General features: G+C 45.3%; 1 protein-coding gene across 7 annotated transcripts in view; it reads right to left on the bottom strand.

Annotated features, from left to right (window-relative positions):
- The window catches only part of PKNOX2 (PBX/knotted 1 homeobox 2), a 440,472-nt gene that overhangs the window by 111,460 nt on the left and 302,364 nt on the right, over nt 1-26,648 (bottom strand). For all 7 annotated transcript variants that reach the window (XM_081891021.1, XM_081891017.1, XM_081891018.1 and 4 more), the window contains one exon: nt 7,209-7,348. In XM_081891021.1, coding sequence (XP_081747147.1) covers nt 7,209-7,348 — 140 coding nt within the window. The remainder of the gene's footprint in view (nt 1-7,208; nt 7,349-26,648) is intronic.

Consider the following 26,648-nt stretch of genomic DNA (forward strand, 5'->3'; position numbering starts at 1 on the left):
AGCGCTCTGGAGGATCCAGTCACTGAAGCTGCGTCATGCTCAGCACCACACTCAGCCTCCTCCTAGCACTATCCAGTCATTGCTCTTCCGCTGTAAGCTACAAACAGAATTGCAGCTGAATTTCCAGTTATTTTGGTGTGTCCACCCCATTATGTTCCGTCTGCTGCAATGGGTATGACATAGCTGTGTGGATAGGGAAGTCACAGTTCACCCCAGAAGCCATTTTAAGGCTGATTTTTACATTTCTGCCAAAGCACTTTTTAAAAAATCAATAAATTAAAGATCTGTTGGATTTTTTAACTTTTCAGTGTTACAAACTTTTCACGCAAATCCAAAGCTCAGAAATGATTGTGACCTAGAAGCAGTGGGGGGTTTTTATATATAAAAAAGACAAAATAATTTTTTTTAATTAGCACCATAACACTTTTTCATTAAAGCACTATTGTGTGATTCTTTTTTAAATGTAACCGAAAGAAACATATTAACTCCACTGTAAAAGATGGATAACACACGCAGAGATATATATAAAATGGCACTGACTGGAACAGCAGTAGTGAAGATGTTCCAGAGGATACCGTTCACACCTCTTGAAAACTACGGCAGTTTTCAAGACTGAGTGGAATAATCTATCCTTGCGGCAATTATTCCACTCTGTCTAAAAAAAGAAAATGTAAGACTTTCTGCAGTCAAGGCGGGCAGGGGAAGATAGAAGTCCCACAGGGGGCAAGCAATGGCCCAACAATTTGATGCCAACTTCATGCAGATGCCGCACAGAGTGAACAAAGCATGGCAATTTCATGCTAACCTCCTGGTGCAGAACCACTTTTAGTTAATTCATCACCATCATAATCAGTACTAATTTCCCTTGATTCCCACTTTTCTCACATGGACACATTGCCATTCAGTGGCGTAGCGTGGGGGGTGCAGGGGGCCCCGGCCGCACTGGGCGCAACATCTGGGGGTTAGGGTTAGGGGGCGCAAATCCACAGGTTAGGGGGCGCAAATCCACGGGTTAGGGGGCACAAATTACTTGCCTTGCCCCGGGTGCTGACAACCCATGCTACGCCACTGTTGCCGTTTTCCAGTATTCTCCACCTTATTTACCCGTTTGCAATTCAAATGGATATTTCTAACCTAATCTGAGTTCAATAAATTTTATAGTTCTTACTTAGGGAGTCACAGTCCACCTGAGTTTTCTAATTTCCTCCTCCCTCCCAATGGGACAGTTATTCCATAAAACTTTGTGCAGGTTTCGGAATAAAGGGAGGCGGCGCTTGGACCCCTCCCGTATCTTCGAAGCATCAACGAAGAACTTGTAAGCAAGGTTTTGAGGTTTGTTGCAACCTGCACGAAGGAGTGTTTTCCGCAGAATCTTTTTCAGCGGCGAACAACCTCAAAGCCAAAGGCTCCCAACAGAAACATTTTATTCTATTGTCTCCAAGAAAAAAAGGCTGCTTTAACTAGATATTAAAGGAAAATAAAATAGAAAATGATCCCCACGCAACTGAGTGAGTTATAAATTTCAGCACTAACCATAAATCTATCAGAAAGTGCATTTCTCTGGATGTCTACGGAAAGCGTAGAGTGCACTCTGGCAGAAGAAAGCTTCCGGATATAAATGGGGGTTCCGCTAAATGTTGCAATGACTGCACATGAGTTATGACTTTCAGGCAGCATCACTTCCACAACAGCCAAAAAACAAACAAGCACTTCTGTCCATTACGGTGAAATAGATTAAACCGCTGTAGACAAAAAATGTGTTATCCTCAACCAGCTCTTTAGAGTCCAAGCTGACTCACATCACCACTAAGAACATAATAGGTGCAAACCACTTAAGAACCGTCTCCCTCTCCTGTGGCACAGTGGTTGCCCCGCAAAGGATTTTTTGCGGGCTGCCATACACACTTAAGGGACGCGGGTGGCGCTGTGGGTTAAATCACAGAGCCTAGGACTTGCCGATCAGAAGGTCGGTGGTTCAAATCCCCGTGACGGGGTGAGCTCTCGTTGCTCAGTCCCTGCTCCTGCCAACCTAGCAGTTTGAAAGCACCTCAAAGTGCAAGTAGATAAATAGGTACTGCTCCGGCGGGAAGGTAAACAGCATTTCCGTGCGCAGCTCTGGTTTGCCAGAAGCGGCTTAGTCATGCTGGCCACATGACCCAGAAGCTGTACGCCGGCTCCCTCAGCCAATAAAGCGAGATGAGCGCCACAACCCCAGAGTCAGCCACGACTAGACCTAATGGTCAGGGGTCCCTTTACCTTTTATACACGCTTAAGCAACAATGCCGAATGCACCCTTCCCATCATCACAGCTAGGACCACTGGTACCACAAATATGGCCCGTGAAAAAGAAAGATGCAATAGCTCCAACTAGTAAGTCAATAGGGATACAGGGTAGAGCAGGCATGGGCAAACCCGGCTCTCCAGATGTTTTGGGACTACAATTACCATCATCCCTGACCACTGGTTCTGTTAGCGAGGGATCATGGGAGTTGTAGTCCCAAAACATCTGGAGGACCAAGTTTGCCTATGCCTGAGGTAGAGCATCTGTCTACGCCAGGAATGGGAATCTATTCACACACACACACCCTGCAATATTGTAGCAGTCTAACTCCCATTAGCACCAACCAGCAAGGACAATGTTCAGAGATAGGGAGAGCTATGGTCCAGGGCCGTAGGTTCCTAGTTGATTCTTCGAGAGAATAGAGCAGGCATAGGTGAACTCAGCCCTTCAGATGTTTTGGGACTACAATTCCCATCATCCCTGACCACCGGTCCTGTTAGCTAGAGATCATGGGAGTTGTAGGCCAAAAACATCTGGAGGGTCGAGTTTGCCTATGCCTGGAATAGAGCCACGAAAGCAGTGTTTCTCAACCTTGGGTCCTCAGATGTTGTTGGACTACAACTCCCATCATCCCTGAGCTCTGGCCTTGCTAGCTAGGGGTGACGGGAGTTGTAGTTCAACAATATCTGGAGACCCAAGGTTGAGAAAGGCTGCACTAAAGGCTTTCTGTTCAGGCGTCGGGTTTTGGGGAATCCAATCCCTCCCAGGGTGGCAGCCAAGAATCAGATAAACAATAAAATTTCTTACCAAGTAATTTTATTCACTATTCACAGAGAGAGACGAAGAAATGCAGTCTTCCCTAGATAATGGTGTTGCTCCAAGTAAAGTCCCACCCCCTACGTCTCTCCTATTCTACGTCACCCCTGCATCGGCTAATCTGAGCTTTCTGTCTCTGAGCTTTCTGTTCTACTACTCTCAGTGTTCACCTGGTCCTGGGACAGGAGAGGTCAGGAATGCTTTCCAAGGACACTGAGTCTGTCAGCTGTCTCTCCCCTGGTGCTTCTTCTTCTTCTTCCTGCTGTTCCTCTCCCAATACTTCCCAGCTTCTCCCCTCTGCAGCCTCTGAACTATGCCCTTCTGCAAACCACTGTTCTGAATCTATACTGTCCTCCTGTACTCAGGAAGGTTCAGGAGAAGGAGGGGCGGCCCCCACAATTCCTCCTCAGTCCTGCCGCTGACATCAGGTTGAAACTTTGCTTGGCTCATGGTAGCCTTTCCTGGATCTCAGCTTATTCTCGCTGCTCCTGGATCCTACTGTGGTGACTTCCTTGCTCAGCTCCGGCCAGCGCACTGTTGCTGCTATGAGGTATGCCAGCTCAGCGAAGGAGCTCAGCTAAATGAGAACCAGGAAGTATGAAATGAGAATTTGGCTGTCGGAATTTAAGTCTTTCTGAAGCTGCATTTCCTGGTATGGTGGTGTATCTCTTCCTATCCTTAGCTGCTTCTATGGAGCACATCGCTGAGTGTACACAAATTAGACACGTACACCAGTAATGGCCTTAAGTAATCCAGAGCATTTTTCAGGCCAAGGCACCAGTTATTAAACTGCCTTTACTTTGCATTTGGGAGTTGCATTGGCCCTCCTCCATGCATTTCCATAGCAACTAATGTATTTCAGATGGGAAAAGTGGAAGAAGATGGAAGAGATCAAAGGCCAACTCCGTAAGTGGCATGAACAAAACAGGAGATGGGCATAATAAAGTGTGCCACAACTGAGTTTTGCTGTTGTCTCTTGTAGGCATGGACATACTATGTACTGGTGTGTGTGTAAGAAAAAAGAGACAGAAATGTTCCTGATATATCACTGATACACAGTCAGATTTCACATACGTTAATATTATTTTGCAATTAGCATCAGTCATTATCATTCTTGTTAAGGTAAAGGGACCCCTGACCATTAGGTCCAGTCATGGCCGACTCTGGGGTTGCGACGCTCACCTCGCTTTATTGGCTTCCGAGTCATGTGGCCAGCATGACTAAGCTGCTTCTGGCGAACCAGAGCAGCACACGAAAACGCAGTTTTCCTTCCCGCCAGAGCGGTACCTATTTATCTACTTGCACTTTGACGTGCTTTCAAACTGCTAGGTTGGCAGGAGCAGGGACTGAGCAACGGGAGCTCACCCTGTCGCGGGGATTCGAACCACCGACCTTCCGATCGGCAAGTCCTAGGCTCTGTGGTTTAACCCACAGCACCACCTGTGTCCCTATTACATATATAAGAAAGTGTATATAGTTTACACCAGGAGAAAGTTACTTCTTTAAGTTCTATATGGATACTAATCAATGTCAGGGAAGTCTAAGACATTTTGCTGCACAAAACGACACCACCTCTCATTCCACATTCACACACACACTTTATTTCAGTCCAAAGAACCCCACAAACATTTTCAAAAGCAAAATTAAACAGAAGTACAGGGAAAGGGTTCCAAGGCGATCGCTATGTTTCATCCGAGCATGTAGGTTTCTGTTTCTTAATACTTGTGAGAGGAACTTAGCCCCAATCATTCTTGTTACTTTAACTATTAAAATACTGAATTTTCTGTTTCATAACAACAAAACCCACCCACCCTCCATTGTTCCTGCCCACCCACCCATCCAGCCACAGTCAATGTCCTACTGACCAACACAGAACAATCATGCAGACAACAACGATGAGGATTTAGGTGCTGAACAAAAATTAGGAGTAATGGCACTAGCCCTGCTCATGGGCTTGCAGTCTAGTAGACCCAGAGCAACTGAAAAAGGGGGTGGAAGGAGAAGAGTAATATAAGCACACCCAGGTACCGCTCCTTATACAGAGGCTCTCCCAAACTGTGTTGTACTTTGGCCAGGTAGCAAACAAGACACTCCTGCACGTTCCATTCAGAACCAGGCACTTCGTTCTGAAGTTTTGGATTGGTGGAAAGAGATTGTCTTTCCTAACACATCAATCACCACCAACACAAACTTACTGCTATCACGTTCTCCTCTTACTGCTCTCTTTTAGCTTAGGCTGGGGGATTTGGCACATCAGCATGCAGGTGCGAGACGAGAAATTAAGTGCCACATATATTTTTCTTTTTTATCTGTCCTCTCCAAGAGGAGAGCATAAAAGATACAGCTTAAGCCTTAATTTGAATTGAATAGGGCCTTGTTAAATTTATTGACATGAAATGAAAAATCCCCAATGCGGTTTTGAACTGTCATGCTACCCAGAGGCAAGAAATTTTAATTAAAAAAAACAAAAAAACAAAAAGGATCCCCTCTAGGCACTCAGTGTGATATACAAGGCTTCGATTCAAACACACTTCTCCTTGCCTTGCCACCCTACCCCACCCGCCGCTGTTCTATCCTGCATGAAAGTCTCTGCTTCCCTTTTCTCAAGCTCCTTTCTTCACATATAAAACACAATTCTGCTAATATGCAGTGTGAAATCAAAAATTACAAAAGGACTCAAAATTGCAGGCTGCCTCACTCACGCAGCTCATTTGCAGAGGGATTTTTCGCATAGCGCTGGCATCGCAAGTCCCTTCAGGAGTGTTGACATACTCAAGCACCGCACCGACAATTGACTGCCCATTGGCAGTCGGCCGTGGGTGCAGAAAGCAAAGAGCGATTCCCCAAAATGAGTTACCACTGGTGGTGTTCAAGCAAATGAGTATTACTGTATATGCATGCAATCAATTACCACCGCTATTATGTCACCTCTGGTGAAGGCTCTTCTCTAAGATGTTATTTTTATGCTATACGTTTTAATATTGTTTTAAGAGTGCTTTTAGATATCGACAAGTGGGACCAGCAACAAAACGTGCTCCTCTTCCAGGTTCCAGTCAGCCATGACTTCTTCCAGGATACTACAAGATGGAAAAGGTTTCAGCACGGCAACTAATCCCCCTTCTCCCTTCTACAGTTTTATTTCCAACTGGCAACCAGCATCCTTTGCACCTGGAGCATACCTGTTTCTCCAGGTATGAGCAGTGCTGGGGTGAGCAGTGTTGGCTCTCTTTTCCATGTTCCTACTGAATGGAATGGAGCTTACTCCCAGGATAGAGGGACGCAGGTAGAGCTGTGGTCTAAACCACTGAGCCTCTTGGGCTTGCCAGTCAGAAGGTTGGCAGTTCAAACCCCTGCGACGGGGTGAGCTACTGTTGCTCTGTCCCAGCTCCTGCCAACCTAGCAGTTCAAAAGCACGCCAGTGCGAGTAGATAAATAGGTACCACTCCGGCAGGAAGGTAAACAGTGTTTCTGTGTGCTGCTCTGGTTCACCAGAAGTGGCTTAGTCATGCTGGCCACATGACCTAGAAAGCTGTCTGTGGACAAACACCAGCTCCCTCGGCCTGAAAGCGAGATGAGCGCCACAACCCCATAGCCGCCTTTGACTGGACTTAACCGCCTGGGGGTTCTTTATCTCTACCTACCCCCAGGAAATTTTTAGATTTCTTTAAATCAGGAGTCAACCTTACTTTTGAGTGCTCTGAATATGTCCGACCCCTAAAACAGAAGTGGTCTGCGTTCAGCCAGCGAGAATCAAAATGCATTTGCATTGCCAAAGAAGAAACAGATCACGCAGACAGGGCCCCTAAGCCATTCTTCCTCCATCGTTCAAAACATTCATTGCCACATCACCATTCTGTTGCCTGTAATTTAACTCCCGCTCCAACAAAGAAAGCAAATCTCTTTTAAGTCCTCAGCTTGAGGCTCACCTAGTTGAACATGCACTGGAACCTGTCTTTTTCAGTCTATTGACAAAGACAGCTACGAAGCAGCCTCTGTGCAGCATCTCGCTGACAAGATAGCCCCAGGCCAGATTCCAGTAATATCTCAGCATGCTGCTACAGGGATGGGAAGCGACATTAAAGAGCAGCCTGGCAGCAGAATCCCTCTGTACCTGTAGACAGCTCGCTTGTCAGCCTCCAGTTGTGCCTGAGGGTCGATGGGAGTGCTGGGGATAGGAGTGTTGGCGGCTGCCGAAGGTGTGTTGATGTGTACTGGCTGGGCTTTGGCCGGCTGTTGCGCTGTGGCAGTCATCTGTTAAGAAGAGGACAGGAAAGCGAGAGGTTTAAAGGCAAAAGAAATCAAATTATGCACGTGCGGTTGCTTTTGGGAGGAGAAGCAGAGAACTCCACTAGCATTTCTACGGGTTGCTTGAAAGCAGGGAAAGCTCTGTAGGAAATGGAAGTGCGAGTGGAAATTGCCACCATTCTCATGTTCACCCGAGGTCAGGAAATCACGCAAGTGAATGCAACTGATATTTGCTAATCATTAGGGGGGTTTTTAGTCAACCAGCATTGCATAAATAACCACATTGTTTTCTGCATTGCTTTTGACATTTTCCTCCCGTCGAAATGCAGTCAGTTACATAATTATGTCAGTTTGGGCCATAGTAGCAAGACAGATAATGTATATTTTAGCAGAAGCCAAACTGTAGCAGAACGGAAACAGCGCTGGTTGCAAGAATACAGGTTGGAACAGAAAACTGATGTCTTCTTACATCCTTGCTTGCAAGCATATCAGAGCGTGAAAGAACAACATTTTCTGTATTCCATATAGAAATTTCAGTGCCACCAGCCTACTTTCTTCTATATGTAGCTGTTGAACTGTGCTTATGCCAAAATGATGCTGGCGTTTGTGGAGTTCCAAGAATCTTTTGCAGTTCATTGATTTGTTCTTGAAACATTTTTAATCTTCTCTTTAGTCATGGATGCATGTTTGTATATAAAGGTTTTTATTAAACACAGGAAACTTAAGCCAATGCTACACATGAAGACACAGGAGATATCTGAACAGAGCGTTCTATTTTAAAAACATATGAAAGAGGGCCTCAGAATCAGATCAGGTTTGTGACACTGAGGAAAGGGATATTTACCCCCCCCCCATGCCATTTCCCCAATATAACATGATTCCCCAGAAACTGCTATTTGACCTATGGAAGGTAAATATATATAGATAGTAAATGAGATCAGATGGCCTAACCTGTTGCAGCTCTTATTCTCTACACAGTTTTTATTCGTGTTTTTACCCTGGTCTAGGACTTGCCGATCGAAAGGTCGGCGGTTCGAATCCCTGTGGCGGGGTGCGCTCCCGCTGCTCGGTCCCAGCGCCTGCCAACCTAGCAGTTCGAAAGCACCTCCGGGTGCAAGTAGATAAATAGGGACCGCTTACCAGCGAGAAGGTAAACGGCGTTTCCGTGTGCGGCTCTGGCTCGCCAGAGCAGCGATGTCACGCTGGCCACGTGACCCGGAAGTGTCTCCGGACAGCGCTGGCCCCTGGCCTCTTAAGTGAGATGGGCGCACAACCCCAGAGTCTGTCAAGACTGGCCCGTACGGGCAGGGGTACCTTTACCTTTACCTTTTATCTCCAACAAATTCATTGCAGTATATAAACTTCTTCCCCACTCCTTTATCTTTAGAACAATCTTACGAGGTAGGAAAGGCTGATCCAAGAACACCCTGTGAATTTCATGGCTGAGTAAGAATTTGAATTGAACACTCTACCCATCCTTACCTAACCTGTGTCCTCCTGATGTCAGACTACAAATCCCATCAGCCCAGCCAACACAGCCCATGGTCAGGGATGATGGGAGTTGTAGTCCAACATTTGGAGGGCACCAGGTTAGGGAAGGCGACTCTAACCACTTCACTGGTCAGCAGAACATGAACTCCTTAGCCCTTAACCCAGATCTTTTAATAGTAGCATTTATTCTCTCCACCCCACCTTCTCCACCCATCAAAGTAGAATCAAAAATGGTATCTGTTTCATGCCCTTACTTTTAGTCAAACCATACATGGAATTCTCCAGCAGAACTTATTGTACAACCAGCACAGAAGTGGTTTAGCTGATGGGTACCAGGCTGGGCGCTCTCTTTTTGCATGTGGCTTTTGCTAAACTATTATTGCTCCTTGGAATAAATGCAATTATCCCCATGCCTAATGGAGTCCCCTGTTAATGTGCTATAGTGCCAAGTTTGAAAGAGAAATAAAGAGCAAGGCCCCTGTGCAAATACCTCGAGTAGGTAATGTATCTGTATAAGGTTTCCTGGCAGCGAAAAGGGATTCCATGCCTCAGAAGTAGATTACGAGGTCTAAATGCCCTTCATGTATTTTGCAGCAAACAGACAGAGGTCAGGCTGGTTTCAAGCTATACCAATAATGTACTAAGCCTGCCTTGGAAGAGGAGACAGGAATGTGGGCAATGCGGAGGTCTTTCCAACCTATTCTGCTCAAGAAAGTCAATGCAAAGAGACTCTGTTGGAAGAGACCAAAAGGTCACAGCTGAGAGGAGCAGGATCACAAGCCTACTGAGTTGCTTACTTTACTCTCTTCAGGCGGCAGTTCTATTAGGGCAGGGTGAAGAACCTCTGCCTTTCCAGAAACTATTGAACTACAACTGTCATCAGTCTCAAGAAGTATGTACAATGGTTGGGGGCTATGGGAGTTGCTGGCCAGCAATATCTGGAGGGCCACAAGTTCCTCACCTGTGCGATAACACCCTGCAAAGTGAGCCCCGGAAGTCTTGTGATACTACCAATCACAAGTGCTAGGTAGCTGCTACGTTTTTGTGTGAAAGTTTATTTTTTCCCCAAGATGATCATAGGACGTGCCCTGCTGGGTGGTTCAAATCAAGGCCTGAGTTGGCCCAGCATTTTTTAATAGTGATCAGCAAGATGTCTCTTGGAAGCCCAGAATCTGAGCATTAAATCCCTCTCTTCTTGTTGCCAGCCACTGATATTCAAAGGCACGCTACCTATGAGCATGGGATACGGGTGGCACTGTGGGTTGAACCACAGAGCCTAGGACTTGCCAATCAGAAGGTCGGCAGTTCAAATCCCCATGACGGGGTGAGCTCCCATTGCTCAGTCCCTGCTCCTGCCAACCTAGCAGTTCGAAAGCACATCAAAGTGCAAGTAGATAAATAGGTACCGCTCCAGTGGGAAGGTAAACAGTGTTTCCGTGCGTTGCTCTGGCATAGCTGTCAACTTTCAGATTTGAAAATAAGGGAACAGCAGGCTCACCTGTCCTGGGGACAGTCTACGGGATATCTAACAATCCGGGATAGCAGCAGAAAGCAGCGGGAAATGGCGCTGTAATAAGGGAATTTCCCACAAAAAAAGGGAAGGTTGACAGCTATGTGCTCTGGTTCGCCAGAAGCGGCTTAGTCATGCTGGCCACATGATTCGGAAGCTGTACGCCGGCTCCCTCAGCCAATAAAGCGAGATGAACGCTGCAACCCCAGAGTCGGCCATGACTGGACCTAATGGTCAGGGGTCCCTTTACCTTTACCTATGAACATGGAGATTCAATACGGCCAACATGAATAGGACAGAATCTCGTGCATACTTACTTGGGAGCAAGCCCCACTGATCACAGTAGGGATTGCTTCCAGGCAGACAGGCCGGAGTAAGAAATCGCAGATAATAAAGCATATGGTCTCACGTCATCCTGAAACTGGTCACTCCCAAACATAATAAATGTGGACCATTTCTAAATCAGTCCATGGGAGCCCCCCACTCTAGGTTGTGAAAAATGTATTATTTCTGACATAAGGGTTGGGGAAGCTATGTAAAGCTGACCTATTTCAATGGGTTTATACTCTGCTTCTTCCTCCCAAAGGGAGCACAGGGTGGCCAGCAAATATATCATTAATTCAGGGGTGTCAACTTGAATATGGGGGGAGGGGAGTAGGTAAGCCCCACCCCCATAATTGATCACATGGCACACACACACTATTTGAATGGAAATGCCCGTCAACTTGGGGTGTGTGTGTGTGTGTGTGTGTGTGACTCCCTCAAATATTTTATTGACCTCAGTCCATAGGAGCTGGCTCCTATGAATTAAAGTAACAGCAACAACAAAACCCACTTAAAAACCAGCAGGAACATATAAAACAAGAAGAACTGAACACCAGGAAGGTCAGCAGGGGAAAAAATGTACACCCCAAAGGCCTGGTGGGATAAAAAGGTCTTCACAGCACACCTAAAAGTAGCCAGATTGGGGGACAACTGAAAAGAAAGTGGTTTCATAATCTAGAGGCCGCTACCAAGCATGTGACGTGTCACCAAAGCAAAGCAAGAAGGGCCCTGGAAACAACTGCAGTAGCACTAAGAGAAAACATCTGGATTGATCTCTGAAGTAGCAGATTGTCCCTGCAGTATGGAGAAAAGGAGTTGAAAACTTCAGAGTAAAACAAAACAAAGGGTGGGTGGGTATACACACACACACACACACACACAAAATAGCAATGGCAACAACCTGAGAAAGAAAGGCACAAAGGGAGCGCTCAGACTAAAACTCCGAAAAATTCATGGTGCAAATGCCTTGTCGCCTCCATTGTTGCCGGCCTGAACAAGGCTAATGAATCACTAAGGGCTTCCAAAGGGCTTTTGGAAATTCTAAACCGGATTTAAAGCAATTGTATTGCCTCCATTGCTACGGAGTGAATGCATTTCACAGCCAAGTGACCAGAGGTCTGTGTAATGCAAGAGATTTTGGAGCTTTTAAAGAGATGAGAGGAATGTAAAGTGAACGTTAATGCATTTTAACAAAGTACCATTGTCGCCCGTTAAGGCAGCTCTGACATGAAGCCATCCAGCCTGCCTTCCCCGGGTCACTTTCTTTGGACTTAATTAAACCAGAAGGTTGATGCTAATGATTGATCAAAGCACCGGCTTGCTGACTATGACGAACTCCTGTTGAGGAAGGTTCCAAGGCTGCATTGGCTCCCAGCACCTCTTTAAGAAGAGGCAAATATGAGAAGGTAAAATAAAGGAAGCATGGTGGCAAAAGAAGAAACTACAGTACCAATGTGTCTGTTTATAAGTTATGCATGTATTTGCTACATTTATACTCATCTACATATTTATTTATATTGCTGCTTTTCTTGATGCCATCCATGTTGGGCTACTGCAATTCTCTCCTGGTGGGATCACTGTTAATAAACAGTTCGAAAACTACAACTGGTCCAGGATCCATTTTAATTATTTCTAACAGATATGTCTTGTCTTTCATCGACCAGTTGGCATTCCCATATTAGCTTACCAAAGAGTAAAAAATAAAAATGAGCTACAAATATTACCAACGGAACAGAACAGGGTAAAAACTGACAGTGGCTTAGATTAAGAAACCTGAGTCTTCACCTGACATGGAAATGACAGGAAATGGGGGACCAGAGACATGATGTTCTGGTCCTCCATTTGCTTTCATTTCCATGATAAAGCGGGTTCTCCTTCATGGAGAGCACGTGTTGCGGTGGGAGCAACCATGACATCCTCTGTTGCTGGGCAGGTTAGTTTGGATAGCCACGAATTTTATTGGACACCTTCAACTGTTACTGGGGAAAATTTATTGTTGCATTTTATTTGATTGATGGGGGGGTGCTATATTTGTTCCCTGTGTGCAGCGTTGAGCTTCCTCTTTTCGCTGTGCACATCGGATTACCTGCTCACCCTCCCTTTATTTAGGGTTTGTTTGCACTGACCTTACTCTGCCTGTCATGGGGTCGTCTGCTTTGGGGCAGGGGCCTGGTAGGAATTTTACCATTTGGCTGATTGGCTGGCGCCATTTGGGTTTTGCCTACTTTGTAGCAAGCCGTCACAACTTGTAAGGTTGCGGTTAGGTAAAGGTAAAGGGACCCCTGACCATTAGGTCCAGTCGTGGCCGACTCTGGGGTTGTGGAGCTCATCTCGCTTTTCTGGATGAGGGAGCCGGCGTACAGCTTCCGGGTCATGTAGCCAGCATGACTAAGCTGCTTCTGGCAAACGAGAGCAGCACACGGAAATGTCGTTTACCTTCCCGCCAGAGATACCTATTTATCTACTTGCACTTTGACGCGCTTTCAAACTGCTAGGTTGGCAAGAGCAGGGACCGAGCAACGGGAGCTCACCCTGTTGCCGGGATAGGCTCTGTAGTTTAACCCACAGCGCCACCCGCGTCCTGTTGCGGTTAGGCATTGGTTAATTTTTGGTTGGTGGAGGGGATGTGGTTGGCTGTGCCTGCCCCTCCAATGCTGCTGCTGCAAGTGTATTCCATTAAAGGAATCCAGGGGCTCGCCATGCTTTTGTCCGGATCCCTGGCAAAGGGCTAGGGCCACGCAAGAGCCCATGGGAGCATTTGGGGAGAGTTGAGAGCCTGGCACCCAGCTTTATTCTCTCCCTAAAATTGTTTACCCTTACTGATTTCCACAGGGGTGCAGTTGTCAGTTCTGTTCCTACCTCCAAGTGGGAACAGATAGTCGCTAACCAATGCCTAACCAACCACTCACATACTGTAATTCAATAAAGTAGTGACCAAAATTATGCCAAAAACCAAAACAAAAATGATGTGTGAACCGTGTTTTTATTTGGGGGTGTCTTGGGGGTCCTCAACACGCAACATGAGAAATGAGCAACAGTTGGAGGAACATCAGTAGAAACATCAAAATGTATGCCTCATATCAGGATAAGATTTGCATCACATACCAGACTTCAAGTCTCTCACTAGCATGAAAACACCTAAGTCAGTTTGGGGTATACTGCTTACTGCAGTACACAGATGATTCCACCCTTCTCAGTTTTACAGCTGTACCAGATTTATGTAGTCTTTACTGTCCTAGAGCGAAATACCAAGACACAAAATCAGAAAATAAGAGGCAGCAAAACCGTCTTCTTGTTCATCTGACTGACAACAATCAAGTGCAGTTTCACCGCATGTACTCTGATCACCAGGGTTCATCCGCAACATGCTTGGAAAGATATTGCATCTTTAATGTATGCGCTCACTTTTCAGGACTTTATTCCCTAAACTTCAAGGACAAAATAGCAGGGAAAGAACTTCCATTAGAGATGCTTTAATTTATTATAAAGCAACATATGAAGTGCAGGATTTTTATGCAGATTCCCAATTTTCAAAAGACAGATTCTCCTGTGTATTTGGAGAGATTATGCTCAATATTACTGGCCCCTAGCAGAACCAGAAGATTATTAAAGCAGTTGCTCTGTCCTCAAAGGATGTTTTTCCCATTGCTTCCTCTTTATTTTCATAAAATCCAGCCCTTTTATGACAGTCAGTTCTGCTGCCTTTGAAAAGCCCCATCAAGCAGTCTTTTATATGGTGGGGGCAGGGGGAGGGAATATTTATGCTAAGCTACTGGAATAGGAAGTCTACTTTTGCCTTCTGTCCGGGCTTTTCTGTAAAAAACGATGCTTTCACACAAGGAACCCTTTCAGCAAAATCACAAACAGGTATGTTTCAGGAGAATCTAAATACCTTTCCAGGTGGGATGAGCACCCACAATAACATCGGACATAAGACCTGTTTGGTGGGTTAAAGGCCGGGCAGAGAGTTTCTGCAATTCCCCAGCTGAGAGGTGGTTTTGGGCCCCTGAAGGTCTGAAGATTTGCATCTCAGATCCAGACTACGGCGTCTGGAACAGGGTGATGCTTCGTATGTACAAAATGTTTTTTTAAAAAACCTACAGTTTGTTTGATATGTTGTAAACCACTTTGGGCACAATTTTGTGGCTATGATGATGGTATGCTACAGAAGTGTGAAATCCATAGGCCCATGGTACAGTAGGAACCTCAATGGTCATTTAGTCCAACCTGAATCCAGAGGCAAGTTCATTCCGTACTAAACACTTATAAGAATTTATCTCTTACAGGGAAGATAACAGAATTAGATGAAAGCAGGAACATCTTTCAAACTAGGGCTATGCAAGGTCCTCCTGATTTGGTTTGGCGCCTGGTCTAGCATTTGTGATTAGGTCTCAGTTTGGGTTGGATTGCTCTAGGGTGGTGGTGGTGGGGCAATGCAGAAGAGACCTAACTCCTATTAGGTAAAGGTAAAGGGACCCCTGACTCTTAGGTCCAGTTGTGACCGACTCTGGGGTTGCAGCGCTTATCTCACTTTACTGGCCAAGGGAGCCAGCATCCAGCTTCCGGGTCATGTGGCCAGCATGCCTAAGCCGCTTCTGGCGAACCAGAGCAGCGCACGGAAACGCCGTTTACCTTCCCACCAGAGTGGTACCTATTTATCTACTTGCACTTTGACATGCTTTCAAACTGCTAGGTTGGCACCTTCCGGGTCATGTGGCCAGCATGACTAGGCCGCTTCTGGTGAACCAGAGCAGTGCACGGAAATGCTGTTTACCTTCCCTATGTATCTACTTGCACTTTGAAGTGCTTTCGAACTAGGTTGGCAGGAGCAAGGACCGAGCAATGGAAGCTCACCCTGTCGCGGGGATTCGAACCACGACCTTCTGATCGGCAAGTCCTAGGCTCTGTGGTTTAACCCACAGCGCCACCTGCGTCCCTGGCTGCAGTGGCCCTTGGGAGTTTAAGGATGGCTCCAGACCACTCGTTTACTGAGCAATCATCCTGATTTGCTCATACAAAGCTTACACAGAGGTTAGACTGCCGAGTCTTTATTGAGCATTTATTCTAGTTAGTTTGCAGGGTGGTTTATATATATAACAGTGGATATTCAGAGGTGGATTTATGGCAGTCTGACCAGTTCTGTTGCACTGGGAGCCAGCTCCAGGGGGCGCTGCGGGGTGTTGAAACTGTGATGCAGTTAACTGAGCAGAATGGAAGACAAGGGGCCAGGGGGTGTCGTGGGCGGATTTTGGCTCCGCACAGGGTGCCACTGCAATTTGAAAGCCTGAAATCCTCATTTGCTCATGCAACATTTACACATCTTCCTGCTAATAGTTCATTACTCCTGTATTTTTCAGTGTGTTTCTCAGTCAACACCTAAACTCTGAAAACCCACTTTAAAAGGTTGGGGTGGTGGGTGGCAGAGTGATTTAATTCACTTTTAACTGTGCAAACCTAAATTTCTGGTATGCACTGCCACAAATTTCTGCCTCCATTTCTGGTATGTAAGTAAAAGTAAAAAGGTAAAGGACCCCTGGATGGTTAAGTCAAAGGGCTGTGGTGCTCATCTCGCCTTCAGGCCGAGGGAGCCGGCATTTGTCTGCAGACAGTTTCCAGGTCATGTGGCCAGCAGGACTAAACTGCTTCTGGCACAATAGAACACTGTGACAGAAACCAGAGCACACGGAAACGCTGTTTACATTTCCGCCACAGTGGTACCTATTTAACTACTTGCACTGGTGTGCTTTCAAACTGCTAGGTTGGAAGGAGCTGGGACAGAGCAACGGGAGCTCACCCCTTCGCAGGGATTCAAACTGCCGACCTTCCAGTCAGCAAGCCCAAGAGGCTCAGTGGTTTAGACCATAGCGCCACTCACATCCCTTTTTTCTGGTATGCGCTGGTATCCCTGCCACAAAACACTGATCAGAGGCAATCGTAGCTTCCCAAGGAAACTACAGGGAGGGAATGCAGGGAGAGAGTTCAAGGTGCTTGGCCAGGAAAGTATTTGTGGATCAGGGTGGCTGGGAGGGATGGGAAAAAAGCACCAGGAATCTGAACTGTTTCTGTGTTTGGGCATGGTGGTCAGTCCTGACGGATTTGCTCTAGGGCGTCGGTGTTCCATTTCATTTTTAGCAGTCCTCTACTATTGCCCTTCTTTGCACAAGTAAAAGAATTCAAACAGACTTGGGTGGGAAAGTGTGACAGTATGATGAAGCTCTTCTAGTGTCAGAATCCGCACCCCCCCAAAACTCCCAGTAGGAATGAACAGTTAACTACATTTCCCCGCTGCCTCTTCCGTCTCCAGTTTCAGCTGCCTATGCAGGAAAGAGGTCACACTCAAGGAACAGCTAATGGGAAATGGAGCTGCGTTTTATAAAACACCACGTCTATTCAACTTAGTTCGTTGGAGTGGGGGGTGGGGGGTGGGTGGGAAGAGAAGTGAAAGAAGGAACCAAGAGGAGCAGCGAAGCGAACAAACGATGACACAGAAGTTCCAAGAGCCATAAAAACCCCACCAAGGTATCATTTGTGCAAAGTGACCTTTCTCACCAGAGGGACACATTTAAGAGATGAGGATAAAGAGGCCCATGTGACTTTGAAAGAGGCTCATAACGCAAAGATTTCACTCCAGCCCAGAAATCCTCTACGAGGTGGCAAAGTGGCCTTCGCAATGCAGGGAGCTGCACCTTGCCACATATCTCAGAAAGCCAGAAGCGAAACAAATCGGCTCTCGCGCTCACACTCTCTGTGTGTGCACAGAACAATTGCATTCCTCTTCCCACTCCTGCACCTACCCAGGGTCACAGCCACTTCCTCTCGTATTTTGTCAGTGCTTGGAAGGAACTGGTTCGGTTTAGTGACATTTGGAAATATGTGAACTACACCTGAAAGTAGGTCTCATGACTGCCGGGTGAACAAAATGTGAATTAAGTTAATTTTGGGGTATTCTAGCTGAAGGTGAGCTAGAAATCATTCAAAGTTCTACCTCAAAATGAACTTAATTCACTCACTTCACTGACATGGTTTTTTTTTTTTTTTAACTTCTTTATACTCTTTGGACCTTTAAGCCTAAAGATAATTCTTGTTGGGGGAAATAAAATTAAACAGTTCACATTCCACTGTGGTGCCTTTTGTTGTTTTTCTTAGACTTCTTACATATATTTTATACTTTAGCACAGCAGCTTGTAACCCTCTGAATGCTGATTTTTAGTGGGGTTTGTACTGATGATTGTATGTATGAACGATGAACTGAATGTGAATAGAAGCAGTTTGCTTTGCCAAAGGGCAAACACGAACTGGAATTAGTTCCTTTTTGGACATGCTGAACTAGAACTTTCCAAGCTCTGTACTTTAGCAACCAATGCCAGTCCTAAAGTAGACCCACTGAAATTAATGAAGCTAAATTAATGAAGCCAATTAATGAAGTCTATTAACTTCAGCGGGTTGACTCTGAGTAGGACTAGTCCTGGATGTAACCCTTTACCAGGACTCTCCCATTAACCTTGTATGCTGCACGAATCTGGCCCAAGACATTTTTCTGCCTGAGGAACAAATAGTACCCCCAACCCCCAGTCAAGGTGCATAGGGTTGCATCCAATGTGAGTCCTACTCAGAGGAGACCGTTTGTATTAAAGGACACAATTAAGATCCACTCATTTCAACGGGGCTACTGTGAGTAGAATTTGGTTGGCTACAACCCATACTATCAAAAAGCAGTCAAGCTACTTTCACACCTGAGACAATAAATTCCACAAGTATGTTCCCTGACAGTAAAAACTAACGAACCATTTCCTGCCCTTTCATGACACCCCAGATCAGGCATAGGCAAACTCCGGCCCTCCAGATGTTTGGGACTACAATTCCCATCATCCCTAGCTAACAGGACTAGTGGTAAGGGATGATGGGAATTGCAGTCCCAAACATCTGGAGGGCCAGAGTTTGCCTATGCCTGCCCTAGATCATTTGCCTGAGAAGGCTTCCTTATTCTGCCTAATGGTTAGAGTTGGCCCTGCTGCTGCACGTTGAGTAGGCACAGGTGAGGCTGATATGGCTGCTCTAGTTCCCAAGCACCCAGAAGCTCTTGCAAGAGGGATCAGAAAGAGCTTGTTAGGAGGCTGGCCAACAATTTTATTTTATTTTATTTTTATCTAGTACTGTACACATTTATTGCACAGGTTGCTTAGGTAGTATACATGCCCGCTCCTCCAATTAACCCTGTGAAGTAGCTTAGGCTGAGAGATGGCAACTGACCCAAAGTCAATTGCCAGTGAATCTCATGGCCAAGTGAGATTCGATCCCAGGTCTTCCCAAGCCAAGTCTAACGCTCTAACCACTACGCCACAATAGCTTTGACCAACAGGTTCTCAGAGAATCGGGGCAAGGGATCCCTAGAAGGAAAATATGCATTTGCTTTTCTAGGAGCTTTTCTTATGAGCAAACACTCCCTGGGTTTTTAAAAGCAATGGTCAGAAGAGGGCTTGCAAAATTTGCCTTGTTATGGGGACATGGCTGTTATAAGCATGCTCATTTGCAAAATGTGGCGAGGCCGTGTGCCACTGAGAAGAAGGGTTTGGATTTGATATCTCGCTTTATCACTACCCTAAGGAGTCTCAAAGCGGCTAACAATCTCCTTTTCCCTTCCTCCCTCACAACAAACACTCTGTGAGGTGAGTGAGGCTGAGCGGCTTCTGTATTAAGTTTTTGGTTTTCAAACGTTTCGGAACTTGAACAGTCTTCCAGAATGGATTACGTTCAAAAACCGAGGTACCACTGTATTAAATTCTGTTCTCGACATTTTGTAGCAATTTGCTATAATTACTACTTTAAAAGCCTCCTGAAAATTCATCACCATTATAGTGTGAATTTCTCTTAATAAACACATCTTTATATGCAAAAAAGTAAAAAAAAAGTAGTGTGACTAGCCCAAGGTCACCCAGCAGCTGCATGTGGAGGAGTGGGGACGCGAACCCGGTTCACCAGATTACGAGTCTACCACTCTTAACCACTACACCACACTGGCTCACAAGCTGGACAATGACACTTACAGCATATCAGATAGGGTTCCCAATTGTTCCTCTGCATGTGCTGCTTGCCTTTGACGCCATTTAAATATGGCACCAAATGCCAGATGTGCTGCTTTTGGCAGACACTGGATCTACTTGGAAGTTCTGATCAGGAGCCCTCAAGTGGATCTGACCCTGGCAGCGTGGCTTCCATTCGGCACCAAATTTACATGGCACTGAGTTGCAAGGGAATGATCAGGGAAGCTGAGGTTCTCAATGTGCAGCATTTTTGTCACATTATTTGTCCTGGAGGCTGGAGGTGCCCCACCTATGTCTTGTCCCCATGTGGACTCAGGATAAGCTAATAAGAATTACTGCCCAGTTACTCGCCGTCTAGGCATTTCTTCTCAGGAGTCACTCCCACTGAGCCCAATGGGATTTACAAATGACTGCTGTTCCAAGTTTTGCAGCCTTCATTTGCTTATTTGACGGGAATACTACTGTTCCTTCCCAATATGTACTGCTAATTCATAAAAGTAAATGAAGTATGAGCAAAAACAGCTCTCCTTTTAAAAACCTAAACATATATTTGACATCCCATTTCTGTTTTTGTATTAAAGGAAGATTTTAGTTCATTTACTGGTAAATAACAACAACAACAACAACAACAACAACAACAACAACAACAATTTATACCCTGCCCATCTGGCTCGGCTTCCCCAGCCGCTCTGGGGGGCTTCCAAAAAAATATTAAAATACAATAATGCATCAAACATTAAAAGCTTCCCTAAACATTAACTTCCATTTGGAGCAGGTAAAAAAACAACACACCTCAGGACTCTTTTTTATGCTTACCTCAAACCACCTCAGCATTTCAAATGCTAAAAAAATATGCAATATCTAGGGTTTTCACCCACTTAACAAAATATTAGTTGATAATCCACCCCCACCCTCATGATGACCATTGTATGGGACCGTAACTTCAACATAGGGTGCCCTTTGGCAGTAATGAAGGAAGTGTAAAATCATTAAAAATGGGGGGGGGGGAGGAGCCACCATTCATCTTTAGAAGGAAAAACCATATTTGATGGTTTCTTTTTACCAGCTCTCTCCTGGGCCACCGCCCCTGAACTTCTGAGGGCAGTGGAACTACCAATCTGATCTTAACACACAAGAGGGTCTGTAGGGAATGAGGTGGTCATTCAGATGTTTGGGACATAGCAGCTTTGCTCCAAGGTACATAAATAAATGTGTGTTTGTGAGAGGAGATGGCTTGGTTGTAGAGATGATTGCTTGGTTGGTGTGCTATTTTTATAACTTTGCAAAAAAACCCATCCCAAATCAATAAAAATGCAAAATGCAAAAAGAAAGAAAGAAAGAAAGAAAGAAAGAAAGAAAGAAAGAAAGAAAGAAAGAAAGAAAGAAAGAAAGAAAGAAAGATGAAATGATCAGCATGGAACAAACTTTGCTGAAATAGATAACTATAGATAGATAACTTTTATTTAGGCTAATTTTTAAGGAATCTTTAAGGAACCACTTAAATAATAATTGAGCATCTGACAAAAGCGAAGCTGTCAGTTAAAAGCTTCCATGAGGATTCCAAGTGCGTCAGGGCTATTAATATATACTCCTGTCCAAATCTGCAAAGCATCAGAGGACATGGCTAAAATCCAAAGGCATAATTATGCAGAGAACAGGACTTTTACAAAAAAATGCAGAGACTGGGTGCTCAAATGCAGTCGCTTTGTGGCTTCAGCAGACGTGTGCGTTCACAAAGGAAGAGATCAATAGCATTTCACTGCCGTCCCAACCAGCAGAAATCCCTTCAGATCAGAGGGCAAAAAAAGATGTCAAAAAGCTGGAAGCTCATTCTAATAACACTATCTCTGTGGTTGCTGCTTTCTTCCTAAGCACTTCTCTGTTAAGACTCTCACAGAACAACTTGTGCCTGCAACTTTGCCTGCCAAAGCCCAGGCCATTTTCAGAATTTCTGGGGTTGGGGTTAGGAGAAAGCACCTCCTTCAAAGATTGGATTCATCTTTAGGAGATAGAATTCCCTATGGGAACAGCACTCCTCCATGTTTCAGCACTGCTTCCGGGGGCATTCTTGGGGGGGGGGATGATGGCTGCCCCCATAACTCTGTTCTCATGGAGTGTTCTGTCCAAACAAATAGCAAACTAGCCATTGCTTTTACGTGGCAAAAGAGTGCTTTTATTCCTGTAAAGAAGAAGATATCTTGGAACACTTCACCTTTAACGGTACCCCTCCACACACCTGAAAGTTCTGAGAATTTGCTCGCTCCCACCCCCATTTGCTGATGTTCGTGGGGGAAATGAATGGTCCTATTGAATTAGGGGAGACTTTGGCTCAGCCATATTTTTATGGTGGATCCCTACCCTGAGAAACACCGACAATTGAAGGAAAGGGATTTTCTGGCCTAAGAGATATTTCCCAGAGGAGGCGCTGAGCCATGAGTTACAACGGTCAGGGAAAACCCACAGAGCAGCAGTCCAGGAGTTAAATCTGAATGAGGGATGGATGGTTGCTCAGTAGCAGGAGGTGCCAGAAAATCAGCTTCTCAAAACTCTGAAGGCAATTCCTGCAACCCTGGAAGGCTACTGCCAGTTAGCATGCATAATACCAGGCCTCCCCAGACTTGGCCCTCCAGTTGTTTTGGGACTACAATTCCCATCATCCCTGCCCACTGGTCCTGTTAGCTAGGGATGATGGGAGTTGTAGTCCCAAAACATCTGGAGGGCTGAGTTTGCCCATGCCTGGACAATACCGAGCTAGATGAACCAAAAACCCCACTCAGTATCTTATGTTCCTAGAAGCACATTTTGAAAACTGACCTGCTACTTCTCAGGACATTAATTACTTTGGTAATAATGAGATGATACATGAGATCTACAGGGAGTGACTGTGTTTCCATCAACACTACCCAGGAGCCCAGTGCAATTAGTTATATCATACTTTCATCAAGTTCCAACCATGTCCTAAGGTTTTCCAGCGTGGTGAAAAATATTCTGCAGCCCCACTGCCAAGCTGCAACAGCTTCTGGAAGTTGGCTAATGGGGACGTAGGAAAATATCTGCATGGCCAAATCAAGACTGCAGCGTGCAGCAAAGTAATGTCATGGCTACTTCAGGGTGTACCCCAAAATTCAGTCCTGCTGATTGACCCACCTTCAGAAGGATGTGAATCAACCATCAGGGGGCTTTCAAAGAAACTAAGCCACATTTCTCCAGAGGGATCGCATTTCTTAACAACTTGAAATGCTTTCCAGTGATATGGATCTTGCCGGAGATCCGGACGCTAAAGCCCTACTGCTGAAACATCAGTGCTGCTGTTTGGCAAATCCTTGGCCAACCCAGAAACGAGTGTTTGGAGCGCTGATCACTTTCTCCTGGGACATGAAAGCACTTGGCACCATGACTAGCCATGGGGGCTCCTTTCAGCAGCTGCGATTTGTTAATCCACAGTATAATGTGAATTAAATTAGGCTCTTCACACTTAACTAACCCTCAATCTGCATTCTTTTGTAACTCCTGAGGTTTCCGATGCAGCTAACAGCTAATCCCTTCAGCCCTAAACTTCTCCCAGCTGCTGGCTCATAGCTGTTATGGAGGGATTCCAACAATTCAGGGCCAGTAAACTTAATCCTAAAGCTGTTAGGCTCTTCTAAAATAACGAGACCCACCAATTTAAAGCTGTTAGCCTTAATTAACAGGAAAGGAGGCATTCAGGTTACGTGCCGAAGCATAGGGCTTAGCCAGAAAGCCATGCTGCACTGCATATTCCCTAGCTTCCTTGTGCTCTCTGGCCATGGCGATACTATTGTTAGGATCTTACAGATTATAGTATAGAAAATACTGGCACTTACATCCTGTGTTAGGATGGGCAGGCCAAGAGGATGTTACAGCTTTGCTCAGTTGGCATTAAGAGATGGGGGATAGTTTCAGTTCACAAGGCAACTTGATCTAATTTACACTTTCAAAAAAATAAAAAATTGCAGATCAAAATGAACCTGAAATTCGCATTCTCTGAATTTTGTAATGCAGTTGTCTAGCTACACATCGTGCCCAAAAATGCATGCATCAGGGTAAAGAGTGCATATAAATGCATATATCTGTGGATATGACATACAGAAGTGCATTGTATAAAGGGAAATGGATTGGCAAAAATGTGCCTATTAGGCAAAATTGCATACAGAAATTAGGAGAAAGTTGCACCAAAATGCTGGTGAATTCTCATGAAGATCTAAATAAAAAATAAAAAATTGCAACTGTGGAAGACTTAAGAATGGAAAAATAACAGAGAAACCAAAACTGGCAGTAATCATGATTGCCGAACAACCAGGATCTCAAAAGGTACGGGAACTTAAAAGTTGCTAGTGTTCTTGACTAAGTGCCTTTGTAGGGGGAGCAGGGCCCTGTTGCAATGGGTATCATTGCTAGCATGCTATCTTCATATTGACATTTTGAGTCCAGCTGTGCATGGGCTGCACTGATAGTTATGTACCTCCATTTATAGCACACATATGTACAAGAACAATATTGGCCAAAGCACCCATTGTGAGGGATGAATAAAATAGTCTTGACATGTCCTGTGCCTCTTGTAGATGAGTAGACCGGAACACAAGGAATCCAGGAACATAAGGAGATGCCTTACATTCAGACTATTGGTCTATCTAGTTCAGTACTGTCTACACTGACTAGTGATGGCTCTGTAGAGTTTCAGGCAACAATCTCTCCCCAATCCCACCTGCGGATGCCAGGGATTGAACCTGGGACCTCCTGAATGCAAGGCAGATGATCTACCACTGAGCTATGGCCCTTCCATGGATGATCTACAAGGCCAGACTAAGTTGTCTGTGGGCTACTTGGGTACATGTCTGTGCCTGACCTGGACACATTTCTCTCTGGAATTGGAATGGTGCTACCTTTGCAGCACCACATATATTTCCATACCATCCTTCCTACTCATGAATCAACTCATTGGCTAATCTAGCTCATTCTTGGTACCTTTGACTGATAATGTGGTTCTCCAAGGCCTCAGGGAGGCGTCTTTCTTTGCCCTGCTATTTACATTTTTCTAACTAGAAGATTAATACTTTCTAACTGGGATCTTCTACAATCAAAGCATGTGCTCTGCTAATGAGCTACATATACATTTATGCTTAAAGGGCATAAGGGTTGCTTGCTACAACAGGGTAAAGAATACATATCAATGGTAGGTATCAGGTAATTAACGGATGCAAATATATCACCCAACCCCCACCCTGCCCTTCATGCATAATACTAGAATGTAGGGATACCTGGTGAAACTGATTAGAGGGATCATTAGCAGCAAGAGTTAATCGGAGCATGCAGATTTGGAGGCAATATGCACGCAAAAGGGATGGAATAACACCACCGCAGCCTTGCTTGCAAGCTTCTAGAGGCATCAACTGGCCACTATTTTGTGCCAAATACAAGGATAGATGCACCTTGGTTCAATCTCACAAGCAATTCTCATGCTGATGTGGCCGATTTCTAGGCCTCACCCAGAATTTCTAAACATGGTTCAGTGCCAGATCCACCAAACTAGAAAACCTGCATTCTGTTCCTAAATGCTCCTAGACTAGCTAACGTGAAAAGGAAGTTTGACACATGACAACCTGGGACCCTCTTCTTCACATGACATCATGTCTTCTTCTTCTTTGGCGATCACGTATAGCTGAGTAAGGCTGTCTTCCATAAACATGGTTTCAACAGTGGGTCCGTAAGTGACTGTGGAGACCAATTCTAGATCCACATGTCCTTCCACAGTGAGGACAGCTCCACAGCTGGAGCTGAGCATGGTGAGGGTTTGCCAAGTGTGCCTTCCTTGCACATTTCTCCCTTTTGTCCTGAGTCTGAGCATCTTCAAATCCAATGTATTCCAAGCCTGAGACCATGCTATTCAAACAGGTTCTGGAGCTCAGGGCTGGCTGCTGCGGACTCCATCTTGCTAAAAGCTTGAGGACTTATTTATTTACAATAACCTGTCCTTCATTTACAGTCTAGGTGAAAGGGGCAGGCGTCTGTGTGCAAATGGATAAGCTGGGGATGTTGTGTGTGTGTGTGCCTGAGTGAAAGGAACCGTGGGGGGTGGACATGCATACTTGTGGTTCGGGTCCCAGCCATTGCTGGCATGCCACCCACAACACGTCAAGACGAAAACACCCCCACAAAGTAATTTTAGAATTTTGGAATGTGATCTGAAAAACAACCCAATGTAAGGAAGGAGCCCTTCAGAGCAACTTAAAAGGCTACTCAAAATGTGTAACCAATATGCTGAGAGTATTTCAGTGTTCTTAATCTACAAAAATGTATATGGCTGCCTCTAAGGATGGATTAGGTTATTAACTTTTTTTTTTTTAGGTTTATTGGACTGAGAGCACAAAGTCAGCTCAGCATTTCCAACAGTCTCATATATGCACGGTAATCGTCTTGGTTCCTGTTTATCCCAGTTTTGTCTCAGTCAGGCCTTTTTCTTGCTGGGTGTTTTTTAATTGTCTTGGTCCTAGGGCTATAAATCCAGGGAGAAGGGAACAATTTCCAGAATGCCAAGCAGCGCTTTCGGCTCATAAAAAGGGGATTTGCCAGCCGCAGCCAGATTAACAATGGTATGGGAAGGGCCACATGCTGGGTGACTCCTGCAAAAGGATCTGACCGTTGCTAACATCATTGTCACCCTCCCTCATTCGTTAAAAAAGTATGGACCATAGGAATTATTGCATTAGCACATTTGCTCGACAGAAATGTTTTAGAGAGGGCCTTGTGCACATGTACAATAATGGTGCGAGAGACACAGGGCTGTGGTGATCAGAAGAAGGGTAGGCAGTGGTGGGTTGTGCCCACAGACACTGGTGGAGCAGAAAGCAGAGAGCCCAGCAGTTGGCGGAACCGGAGCCAATGGCAGGAACGGCTAACTATTGCTACTTTTGCCTTCCGC

Source organism: Podarcis melisellensis (assembly GCF_964234715.1).
Source record: "Podarcis melisellensis genome assembly, chromosome: 15".
Taxonomy (NCBI): domain Eukaryota; kingdom Metazoa; phylum Chordata; class Lepidosauria; order Squamata; family Lacertidae; genus Podarcis; species Podarcis melisellensis.